The 12,748-nt window shown below is 39.7% G+C and overlaps 2 protein-coding genes across 2 annotated transcripts in view; one reads left to right on the top strand and one right to left on the bottom strand.

Annotated features, from left to right (window-relative positions):
* The first annotated feature begins 17 nt into the window (after positions 1-17).
* On the top strand, positions 18-857 carry LOC105002910 (olfactory receptor 51I2-like). Its single transcript, XM_010859752.1, has one exon. The coding sequence runs from the start codon at positions 18-20 to the stop codon at positions 855-857; it is 840 nt and encodes a 279-aa protein (XP_010858054.1).
* A 117-nt stretch (positions 858-974) lies between these two features.
* LOC105002917 (olfactory receptor 51I2-like) overlaps positions 975-12,748 on the bottom strand; it is a 17,695-nt gene continuing 5,921 nt past the window's right edge. The window contains exons 2-3 of the mRNA XM_010859763.1: positions 2,861-2,939; positions 975-994 (exon numbers count right to left, since the gene is read on the bottom strand). Coding sequence (XP_010858065.1) covers positions 975-994; positions 2,861-2,939 — 99 coding nt within the window. The remainder of the gene's footprint in view (positions 995-2,860; positions 2,940-12,748) is intronic.

Below are 12,748 nucleotides of genomic sequence, written 5' to 3'. Positions count from 1 at the left end.
CAGGACCCCTCTGTGTGATGTATGCTGTGGCTCTTGGGGGCAACACAGTGATCCTGCAAGCTGTGAGAGTGGAGCCCAGCCTGCATCAGCCCATGTACTACTTCCTGTCCATGCTGTCTTTCAGTGACATGGCCATGTCCATGGCCACACTGCCTACCGTTCTCAGAACCTTCTGCCTCAATGCCCGCACCATTGATTTTGATGCCTGCCTAATCCAGATGTTCCTCATTCATTCCTTCTCCATGATGGAGTCAGGCATTCTGCTGGCCATGAGCTTTGACCGCTATGTGGCCATTTGTGATCCCTTGCGCTATGCCACTGTGCTCACTAGCGAAGTCATCGCTGGAATGGGTTTAGCAGTGACTGCTCGGAGTTTTATCATCCTCTTTCCTCTTCCCTTTCTTTTCAAGAGGCTGCCTATCTGCAGGACCAATGTCCTTTCCCACTCCTACTGCCTCCACCCAGACATGATGAAGCTGGCCTGTGCTGATATCACTATCAACAGCATCTATGGATTCTTTGTTCTTATTTCCACGTTCGGCATGGACTTGTTATTTATCTCCCTCTCCTATGTGCTCATTCTGCACTCAGTCATGGCCATTGCCTCCCGTGAGGAACGCCTCAAAGCTCTCAACACATGTGTGTCACATATCTTGGCTGTACTTGCATTTTATGTACCAATGATTGGAGTCTCCACAGTGCACCGCTTTGGGAAGCATGTCCCACGCTACATACATGTCCTTTTGTCCAACATCTACCTCTTCGTGCCTCCCGTGCTCAACCCTCTCATTTATAGTGCCAAGACAAAGGAGATCTGCCAAGCTATCGTTCGCATGTTTCACCGCATCAAAATGTGACTTCGACATTTGGTTTTAAAATCTAATGCTTATTGTAGTCATAGACTGTCATTCATGGTGTCATCAACATTATCATCAAGAATATGATAGATGTGTGTACTGGGGGGAAGTATAAGATCAGGAATGGAGCAGCAAATCTTATAACACAAAACAAATGAATAGTACAACTGGCAAACGTTAATGGTGTCCATAGAAATATAAATATTAGAGGCAATTGAATGATTAGACAAAACTTTACAAAGAGGATTGATCTAAGCTAGAAATCATTTTCTATAATGACACGTATTACTAATATAATTCTAATTAATACATGGAGTCCTAAAAAGTGCAAGGTTTTTGTTCTAAATTATTTTTGTTGAAATTCATTTAATCTTTGTAACAATCTTATGAGATATATAAAATTAAGTAAATTGTTCAGAGTAACACAGATAATATGGGATCCAAATGAGCTTCAATACGTTTGTCTCCAGTATTTGTACTCAACCATACAACTACTTTTCACAGCTATTTGTAAGGCCTCCTCACAGCCATTTTGCTTTTTTTTTTTTTTTGGCATTTCTTTTTGTTGGGGATAGTCTTTCTCCCTGTCTCCTGTACAGTGTCATGAACCTTCATCCATAGTTCATCAGGCACTCTATCAGATCTAGTCCCTTAAATCTATTTCTCACTTCCACTGTATAGTCATAAGGGATTTGATTTAGGTCATACCTGAATGGTCTAGTGGTTTTCCCCACTTTCTTTAATTTAAGTATGAATTTAGCAATAAGGAGTTCATAATCTGAGCCACAGTCCACTCCCAGTCTTGTTTTTGCTGACTGTATAGAGCTTCTCCATCTTTGGCTGCAAAGAATATAATCAATCTGATTTTGGTGTTGACCATCTGGTGATGTCCATGTGTAGAGTCTTCTCTTGTGTTGTTGGAAGAGGGTATTTGCTATGACCAGTGCATTCTCTTGGCAAAACTCTATTAGCCTTTGCCCTGCTTCATTCCATATTCAAAGTCCAAATTTGCCTGTTACTCCAGGTGTTTCTTGACTTCCTACTTTTGCATTCCAGTCTCCTGTAATGAAAAGGACATCTTTTTTGGGTGTTAGTTCTAGCAGTTCTTGTAGGTTCATAGAACCGTTCAACTTCAGCTTCTTCAGCGTTACTGGTTGGGGCATAGACTTAGATTACTGTGATATTGAATGGTTTGCCTTGGAAATGAACAGAGACCATTCTGTCGTTTTTGAGATTGCATCCAAGTACTGCATTTTTGAATCTTTTATTGACCATGATGGCTATTCCATTTCTTCTAAGGGATTCCTGCTCACAGTAGTATATATAATGGTCATCTGAGTTAAATTCACCCATTCCCGTCCATTTGAATTCTCTGATTCCTAGAATGTCGACATTCACTCTTGCCATCTCCTGTTTGACCACTTCCAATTTGCCTTGATTCATGGACCTAACATTCCAGGTACCTATGCAATATAGCTCTTTACAGCATCAGACCTTGCTTCTATCACCAGTCCCATCCACAACTGGGTGTTGTTTTTGCTTTGGCTCCATCCCTTCATTTTTTCTGGAGTTATTTCTCCACTGATCTCCAGTAGCATATTTGGCACCTAGTGACCTGGGGAGTTCATCTCTCAATGTCCTATCTTTTTGCCTTTTCATACTGTTCATGGGGTTCTCAAGGCAAGAATACTGAATGCCATTCCCTTCTCCAGTGGACCACATTCTGTCAGACCTCTCTACCATGATCCGCCCATCTTGGGTGGCCCCACATGGCATGGCTTAGTTTCATTAAGTTAGACAAGGCTGTAGTCCATGTGTTCAGACTGGCTAGTTGTCTGTGATTGTGGTTTCAGTCTGTCTGCCCTCTGATGCCCTCTCTCAGTGCTTACCATCTTATTTGGGTTTCTTTTACCTTGGACATGAGGTATCTCTTCACAGCTGCTCCAGCAAAGCGCAGCCGCCGCTCCTTACCTTGGATCTGGGGTAGCTCCTCTCGGCCACACTCATGCTTCGTCGCAGCCACAGCACTTGTTTGCCGTCGCAGCCGCAGTGCTCGTGTGCTGTCATCACAGCTGCAAATAGCTGTGAAAAGAAGAGAAGCGAAAAGCAAAGGGGAAAAGGAAAGATAACCTATTTGAATGCAAAGTTTCAAAGAATAGCAAGGAGAGATAAGAAAGCCTTCCTCAGCAATCAATGCAAAGAAATAGAGGGAAACAGTAGAATGGGAGAGACTAGAGATCTCTTCAAGAAAATTAGAGACACCAAAGGAAAATTTCATGCAAAGATGGGCTAAATAAAGGAAAGAAATGGTATGGACCTAACAGAAGCAGAAGATATTAATAAGAGGTGGCAAGAATACACAGAAGAACTGTACAAAAAGGATCTTCATGACCCAGATAATCACGAGGGTGTGATCACTCCTGCTCACCTACAGCCGGACATCCTGGAATGTGAAGTCAAGTGGTCCTCAGGAAGCATCATTGTAAACAAAGCTAGTGGAGGTGATGGAATTCCAGTTGAGCTATTTCAAATTCTAAAAGATGATTCTGTGAAAGTGCTGCACTGAATATGTCAGCAAATTTGGAAAACTCAGCAGTGGCCACAGGACTGGAAAAGGTCAGTTTTCATTCCAATCCCAAAGAAAGGCAATGCCAAAGAATGCTCAAACTACCACACAATTGCACTCATCTCACACGCTAGTAAAGTAATGCTCAAAATTCTCCAAGCCAGGCTTCAGCAATATGTGAACTGTGAACTTCCAGATGTTCAAGCTGGTTTTAGAAAAGGCAGAGGAACCAGAGATCAAACTGCCAATATCCTCTGGATCATGGGAAAAGCAAGAGAGTTCCAGAAAAACATCTATTTCTGTTTTATTGACTATGCCAAAGCCTTTGACTGTGTGGATCACAATAGACTGTGGAAAATTCTGAAAAAAATGGGAATACCAGACCACCTGACCTGCCTCTTGAGAAACCTATATGCAGGTCAGGAAGCAACAGTTAGAACTGGACATGGAACAACAGACTGGTTCCAAATCGGGAAAGGAGTACATCAAGGCTGTACATTGTCACCCTGCTTATTAAACTTATATGCAGAGTACATCATGAGAAATGCTGGACTGGAGAAAGCACAAGCTGGAATCAAGATTGCCAGCAGAAATATCAATAACCTCAGCTATGCAGATGACACCACCCTTATGGCAGAAAGTGAAGAACTAAAGAGCTTCTTGAAAGTGAAAGAGGAGAGTGAAAAAGTTGGCTTAAACCTCAACATTCAGAAATCTAAGATCACAGCATCCAGTCCCATCACTTCATGGGAAATAGATGGGGAAACAGTGGAAACAGTGGCTGACTTTATTTTTCTGGGCTCCAAAATCACTGTGGATTGTGATTGCAGCCATGAAATTAAAAGAGGCTTGCTCCTTGGAAGGAAAGTTATGATCAACCTAGACAGCATATTGAAAAGTAGAGACAGTACTTCGCCAACAAAGGCCTGTCTAGTCAAGGCTATGGTTTTTCCAGTGGTCATGTATGGATGTGAGAGTTGGATTATAAAGAAAGCTGAGCACTGAAGAATTGATATTTTTGAACTGTGGTTTTAGAGAAGACTCTTAAGAATCTCTTGGACTGCAAGGAGATCCAACCAGTCCATCCTAAAGGAGATCAGTCCTGGGTGTTCATTGGAGGGACTGATGTTGAAGCTGAAACTCCAATACTTTGGCCACCTGATGCGAAGAGCTGACTCATTTGAAAAGACCCTGATGCTGGGAAAGATTGAGGGCAGGAGGACAAGGGGATGACAGAGGATGAGATCGTTCGATGGCATCACTGACTCAATGGACTTGGGTTAGAGATCGTTCGATGGCATCACTGACTCAATGGACTTGGGTTCGGGTGGACTCCAGGAGTTGGTGATGGACAGGGATGCCTGGCGTACTGCAGTTCATGGGATCACAAAGAGTCGGACACAACTGAGCGACTGAAGTGAACTGAACTGATACAAATACTGCCTAATTGGCATCACTATTAACATTGCAACTTTCATCACCATTATCATCCTCAAATAATCATGAATTGTTTTAACTTTAAAAAATGAGATTTGATTTATTTTCAGAACTTGCCATAAGATGTATGTGTATGACCCAGGAAAAATGATAAAGATTGACTTCAAAAAGAAACCTCAGATTCCTCTCTGCTTATTTTATGTGTCTACCATTCAATCACACCCCCCCCACCCCAACAAGGAAAGTAATGTTTAATATCTGAGCCATAATTTTTTTTAGAAAATTGTACTAAGTGTATAATTTTTATTTCTATTACCTTCTTGGATTTTTTTAATTGAAATATATTTGATTTACCATATTATTTAAGTTTCAGTCGTACAGCATAGTGATTCACAATTTTTTAAAGGTTATGTATTTCTTCCACATAATGACATCAGAAATTATTTCTTCTAGAATTTCTAGCTCCAAAATTCCTAGCATAGGCAGAGTTTTTGTAATTTATATACTAGAAAATATTTTTGGAACTTCTCTCATATAGTTTTTTTTAACCTATTGTTTCCTTGATACAAGGGAGATAAGATATAATACAAATTTTGTTAGCCTCATTTTAGTGCTTATAGACTAAGTTAGACATAGACCTATACCATATTTAAGGGGATGCCCTACAGAGACTAATCTACTCACCAAGGGAACTGGGCTAGAGACCTTAAAGCAGTATTCCATACAGTTATTAGAGCTTTTTTTTTTTTTCCCTTTCTGTACAGTCTTGAGAGATGAAGTGAGGTTCCAGAGAGAGAAAAATATTTCTGAATTGAGAGAATGTAATAAAATCCAAGTCTCCAAAAATATCCATAAGTACAACAAAAGACTCATGATATCTGTGCCCCTTTCCACTAAATAAATTATTTTAGGGGCATGATTGAATAATATAGCATAGTATGTTTTAAAATGGAAAATAATTTTTTTGGAAAATAAAATGGTAGTGATTGGTTCAGAGTCAGATTATGGTCATCAGTCAACTTAAATTATGACCTTTCTGATTTTTAAAGGAAGTTCTTTATTTCAACATCAAATAATAATTATAATGGTAATCCACAATGCCTTGAGAGTTTAGTTTTAAATAGCTGTGATGTGCTGTACTTGGTCATGTCCAACTCTTTGTGACCCCATGGACTGTAGCCCACCAAGCTCCTCTGTCCATGGGGATTCTCCAGGTAAGAATACTGGAGTGGGTTGTCATGCCCTCCTCCAGGGAATCTTCCAAACCCAGGGATAGAACCCAGGGCTCCAGCATTACAGGCAGTTTCTTTACCATCTGAGCCACAGGAAGCCCAAGAATACTGGAGTGGGCAGTCTATGTCTTCTTCAGAGGATCTTCCAAACCCAGGAATCAAACCAAGGTCTCCTGCATTGCAGGCAGATTCTTTACCAGCTGAGCTGCCAGGGAAGCCCTTTAAGTCTATATATAGATACAAAAAGATGGTTTAGAGAAACTGCTAGATGTGAAAATGCAGTAAACACTCCCTTAGTCTCACCCCAGGCAGAGAGATGAAGACATCCTTTAACCACACACCTAACTTTGAAACCCACTGGTGGACCAAGGGAAATGACAAGGAACAGGGAATGCAAACCTCTTGAAAGAGCCTGGGGCTCCTCTCCTCTTTATTTCCTCCTCTGTGCTTCATCAGCAATGAGAAATGCTCTTTTCTTCAGCTGTTGTTGTTCGGTCACTAAGTCATGTCTGACTCTTTGCTACCCCATGGACTGCAGCATGCGAGACTTCCCTATCCTTCACCATATACTGGAATTTTCTCAGACTCATGTCCCTTGAGCGATGCCATCCAACCATCTCATTCTCTGTTATCTCCTTCTCCTCCTGTCTTCAGTTTTTCCCAGCATCAGGATCTTTTCCAGTGAGTTGGCTCTTCTCATCAGATGGCCACAGTATTGGAGCTTCAGCTTCAGCATCAGTCTTTTCAATGAATATTCAAGATTGATTTCCTTTAGGATTGACTGCTTTGATCTCCTTACAGTTAAAGGGACTCTCAAGAGTCTTCTTCAACACCACAGTTTGAAAGCATCAGGTGTCTCTGCTTTTTAATACGCTGTCTAGCTTTGTCATAGCTTTTCTTCCAAGAAGCAAGCATCCATCTTTTATTTTCATGGCTGCAGTCATTGTCCTCAGAGATTTTAGAGTCCAAGAAAAGAAAGTCTGTCATTGCTTCCATTTTTCCCTTCTATTTGCCATGATCTTAGTTTTTTGAATGCTGAGTTTTAAGCCAGCTTTTGCAGTCTCCTCTTTCACCCTCATCAAGAAGCTCTTTAGCTCCTCTTCATTTTCTGCCATTAGAGCGCTATCATCTGCATATCTGAGACTGTTGATATTTCTTCTGGAAATCTTGATTCTAGCTTGTGTTTCATCCAGCCTGGCACTTCACATGATGTACTCTGCAAATAAGTTAAATAAGCATGGTAACAATATACAGCCTTGATATACTCCTTTCCCAATTTTAAACCAATCCATTGTTCTGACTGTTGCTTCTTGACCTGCATACAGGTTTTTCAGAAGGCATGTAAGGTGGTCTGGTATTCCCATCTCTTTAAGAATGTTCCACATTTTTTTGTGATCCACACAATCAAAGGCTAGTCAATGAAGTAGAAGTAAATGTTTGGTTTGTTTTGTTTTGTTTTGTTTTTTTCTGGAATTCTCTTGCTTTTTCTATGATCCAACAGATGTTGGCAATTTGATCTCTAGTTCCTCTGCCTTTTCTAACTATAGCTTGTACATCTGAAGTTCTTGGTTGACGTACTGCTGAAGCATACCTTGAAGGATTTTGTATGGTAGTTTGAACATTCTTTGGCATTGCCCTTCTTTGGGACTGGAATGCAAACTGACCTTTTCCAGTCCTGAGGCCACTTCTGAGTTTTATAAATTTGCTGGCATATTGAGTATAGCACTTTACCAGCATCATCTTTTAGAACGTGAAATAGCTCAGCTAGACTCTTGTTTGCAGGGAATAAGGAAAAATGAATTTTTAGGCTTCATCTCCTCTTATGAAGATGGTGCCACAAGAAATAGCATATGACCACAACCTCAGCTTCCATCCTGAGAAGATCTACAATAAGCCCTGCTATTTGCTCTTATGTAGAAATTCCCTTTCATCTCTTTTTTTTTAAACAAGATTTTCTTTTAATTCAGCTATTTTTTTGCTATAGAAAATACTTGGATTCCAGCCAAATTGAAAAGAGAAAATAAATTCTTATGCTCTTTATTTGGGGCCTGTTAGGTCTGCCTCTAAGAAAATTAAATACTGAATATGATGCAGCTAAGCTGGTGAGGTGCTATTTTGAAGTCTGTGGAAAAATTTTCTGGGTAATAAAGGTCATATTTTTGTATTGCCTTGTCATGGGTACTTATCTCTTCCTCCAGGGCCAGGGCTGGGTTGTTTACATAGAGAGAAAAAGAGAGAAAAGACAAGAACAGGAGTTATAGTAGGATAAGATCCTTGATCTCTGTGCTTCAGATAGTCTCATACAAAGTGAGCTTGACTAGAACTGCATACAGAACTGAAAAAAAAAAAATCTACATTGCATGAGCTGGTATGGAATTAATGTCTTTGTGAGCCTAGGAACAGGAGAACGCTCCTTTTCTCCTAGGAACAGGAGAACTTTCAGAAAGCAGAGTGTGGTGAAAAGAGAGCCATAGATGGGGCCCTGGGCATGATTCACCATCAGTCTCACCTCCTGGGTACTGCACAGAGGTCCTGCCTAATCTCTTCAAGGCCGTCTCCACTCCTGCTCTGCTAGGAAGAGACAGCTGTGTAGCACAATTACACTTCAGTTAGATGAGACATGCTCTCCTCCCAGAAGCTGTTTTACAAATAAACAGGATCAAGGGTTCAGAGGGTCTGTCTTCCTAGTAATAGAAGTTTCTACAAGGACATTTCCCCAACAGGAGACTATCTAATATTTCATTATAAACTGAATATATTTTCTACTTATGCTGATGCAATGTGGGCTCAGGATTCATTATTGTTGTGTTTAATTTTTCAGTAAGAAAGGATCTATTTGGAGGTGGTTGTCCACTTAAACACAGGCATTCAGATGTCCTCCAGACAGCTGAGTCAACTATGTGCTCCTAAAATCTTTCAGGTTTCATAGAAACAGCAAACAGCTTATAGAGTCAGCAATTATTTTGTGAATTATCGTCTCCTTGACCTCAAGCAGTTAATTAGAAGTCACTGCCAAGGGACTGCCCTCTGCAGGAAAAGTGGAGGAGTGCTAAACAGGTAGTAACTCTATATAAATGTCAGAAAATAAGGTTTGATTCCATGGATTTCTTATTCTAGAATTGGGTATATGTGGTTTGTGTTCATATTTATAATATAAAATATTTTCCTTTTTCTCTTCTATTTCCCATGGAAAACATGCTTATCACATATAGGTAATAAAATAGAAGTAAATTATCCATTAAATTATTAATTTAATTAATATGTTTGTTTTGAACATAAATAACTCATGAATCAAGTGAATTATCTAAACATTTCATAGTTCACTGAATTTTAAAAGCCTCCAACATCTTCAAGTGGAAAGTATGACTGCCAGCCAAAACTTACTATAAATTTCTGGAGTCATGTACCGATCACCCAAATCACTGATATGTAGTAGACTCTATTAACAATTTAGACGACAAACAAATCTCAACCAATAGAAATGCCAAAGAAAAAAGAAGTGTTTATTAAAAATTTCGATCTTTCAGCATTTACTGTCAGTCACATTGCTCAGGAGAATTTCTCCCTAAAGTGATTCTCAGCTTCCATTCCTTCTAGCAGAGATATTTAGTCACTGTCCTTTGCTCAATGTCAAGTCTAATAAAATTGTGGTGATTTGGGGGGAAATGAAATTAATTCTGGTGGCAAGCTATATTTCTTACAAGTTTTGCCTTTTTGCTCATACCAAACATAATAGCTCATTCATTTATTCATCCAGTCTACAATAATTATTGAAACCTACAATGTGGTGAGCATGGTGTTAGTTTTGAGGGCTGGGGGATTACATGATTTACTCATACAGTTTGTGTGAGAAACCTAACCAGAGAGAGAGGGAAGGGTGATGTCAAAGTCTCCTGGGATGTTTACTAACTGCTGCTGCTGCTAAGTCACCTCAGTCTGACACTGTGCGACCCCATAGATGGCAGCCTGCCAGGCTTCCCGTCCCTGGGATTCTCCAGGCAAGAACACTGGAGTGGGCTGCCATTTCCTTCTCCAATGCATGAAAGTGAAAAGTGAAAGAGAAGCCGCTCAGTCGTGTCAGACTCTAGCGACCCCATGGCCTGCAGCCTACCAGGCTCCTCCGTCCATGGGATTTTCTAGGCAAAAGTACTGGAGTGGGGTGCCATTGTCTTCTCCGTGTTTACTAACTACATATCCCTTTTCAAACACCCTCTTACAAAGCTTCACCGTGTTTGAATGGTTGCAGTGTGAAGGAGAAGTGTTACTGGTGGAAATGTGGTCAGTGTTCATTAAACTGTGCCAAGGCTATGTATGTGACTAAGGCAAATATCCCATATTATTAACTGGGAGAGGCAAACTTCCAGGGTGACAGTCTGTGTGTTTACATGAAAGACAGATTCTAGGCAGCAATGGATTAGAGTCAAGTTTAATTATTAGTTTTTACAATCAAACCTGTCCAATGTCTCTAGTTAAATTCTTTTGTAAATATTAAACAGATTAGAATTGATAGAGTGCTAAGTGACTTTTTATGTATTTGATATGAAATTGTGTGGGAAAAAATCTATTGTATATATTAACACAAAATTTGAGAGTCAGCAATTTTATAAACAAAATTTGACTAAATATAGAAGAGACAAGTAAATAAACCTGAAACTCAAAGACATTCTTGTTAAACAATTATCTTCAAATATTGGAAATATTGCTCATGTCAATTACTCAGGTAGATATAGAGATTAATGGCTACATTTAATAGGAAATACCATTCAACATTTGGAAACTCAATAACTGAAAGAATATTTTTACAAGTATTGTACAAAAAAAACAGATTTTGTTTAGTTGAAAAAAGATTTTTATGACACAACTTAGGTATAAACTGGACAATTGGTTAATTTTAAACTCATTCTAACAGGTTTTCATTATAATTTCTTAAAGAACCCTTTTAACATTTAGTTTACACAAAAATATTATAAACAGGTTCAGAATTTATAATTTATTTAGATAGCAAAGAGATGGGAATATCAGACCACCTGACCTGCCTCCTGAGTAACCTGTATGCAGGTCAAGAAGCAACAGCTAGAACTGGACATGAAACAACAGACTGGTTCCAAATCGGGATGGAGTATGCCAAGTTTGTACATTGTCACCTTGCTTATTTAACTTATATGCAGAGTACATCATGCAGGGCTGGATAAAGCACAAGCTGGAATGAAGATTGCCGAGAGAAATATCAATAACCTCAGATATGCAGATGACACCACCCTTACGGCAGGAAGCAAAGAACTACAGAGCCTCAGATGAAAGTGAAAGAGGAGAGTGAAAAAGTTGTTATAAAACTTAACATTCAGGAAACTAAGATCATGGCAGCTGGTCCCATCACTTCATGGCAAATAGATGGGGAAACAATGGAAACAGTGGCAGGCTTCATTTTGGGGGTGCTCCTAAATCACTGCAGATGGTGACTGCAGCCATGAAATTAAAAGGCGTTTACTCCTTGGAAGAAAAGCTATGATCAACCTAGACAGCATATTAAAAAGCAGAAACATTAGTTTGCCAACAAATGTCCATCTAGTCAAAGCCACGGTTTTTCCAGTAGTCATGTATGGATATGAGAGTTGGACTGTGAAGAAAGCTGAGCCCTGAAGATTTGATGCTTTTTAACTGTGGTGTTGGAGAAGACTCTTGAGAGTCCCTTAGACTGCAAGGAGATCAAACCAGTCAATCCTAAAGGAAACCAGTCCTGAATATTCATTGGAAAGAACTGATGCTGAAGCTGAAACTCCAATACTTTGGCCACGTGATGCAAAGAACTGACTCCTTGGAAAAGATATTGATGCTGGGAAAGATTGAAGGAGAAGGGAACGACAGAGGATGAGATAGTTGGATGGCATCACGACTCGATGGACTTGAGTTTGAGCAAGCTCCTGGAGTTGGTGATGGACAGGGAAGCCTGGTGTGCTACAGTCCATGGGGTCACAAAGAGTCAGACACAACTGAGTGACTGAACTGAACTGAACACTTATTTTAACAGTTTGAACAAATACAATTTATCTCAGAGAAAAAGCCTTTACTCACAAGTCTGCTATTTAGGGAATTGGTCAATATTTATTATACAGCAGTAAAACACAAACACATATACATACTTACATAAAGACATACAGATATATATTATGGATTTTTTCTCTATTAAGAAAACAAGAGCTTTTAATTTTATGCCTCCTAAACAATTGTCTCTATAATCTATAGTCACTATAAACAGGTTATGTGTGAGTGTGCATGCACATGTCCCAGGGGTTCTTATCCAACCAAGACTGGAAATTGAGTGCTAATGTAACACAGGAAGAAATTTCTATCTCCATTTTATGCACTGATCCCTTATTTGTTCAGAACTTAGCCCATTAGTATGAAATTGATGAGACATAGGCAAGGACACATCTCCCAGTGTCTCAAGTATTTTTTGGTATCAAACACAATCCAGCTCCACATCCTTGTTGCTTAGCCCAGAGTGAAACCCAGAGAAGTCATTCCATGTGGGTGTGTTCAGTGAATAAATGAGTCACCACACAAAATATGAGAAATGTTCACAGTTACACAGTATGCAGTCTTCCTATTCTCATGCCTTATTCTCTGACTGTTCAATTTTGTAGTTGAGATTAGGA

Source organism: Bison bison, unplaced genomic scaffold (genome assembly GCF_000754665.1).
Source record: "Bison bison bison isolate TAMUID 2011002044 unplaced genomic scaffold, Bison_UMD1.0 scf7180017856835, whole genome shotgun sequence".
In the NCBI taxonomy this organism is placed as follows: domain Eukaryota; kingdom Metazoa; phylum Chordata; class Mammalia; order Artiodactyla; family Bovidae; genus Bison; species Bison bison.
The sequence above is the reverse complement of the archived record's forward strand: the minus strand, read 5'-3'. Positions and strand labels throughout refer to the sequence as shown.

What these genes read in the sequence shown, in the direction of transcription:
- LOC105002910 (XM_010859752.1), top strand. Translation starts at nt 18, where the DNA reads ATGTATGCTGTGGCTCTTGGGGGCAACACAGTGATCCTGCAAGCTGTG.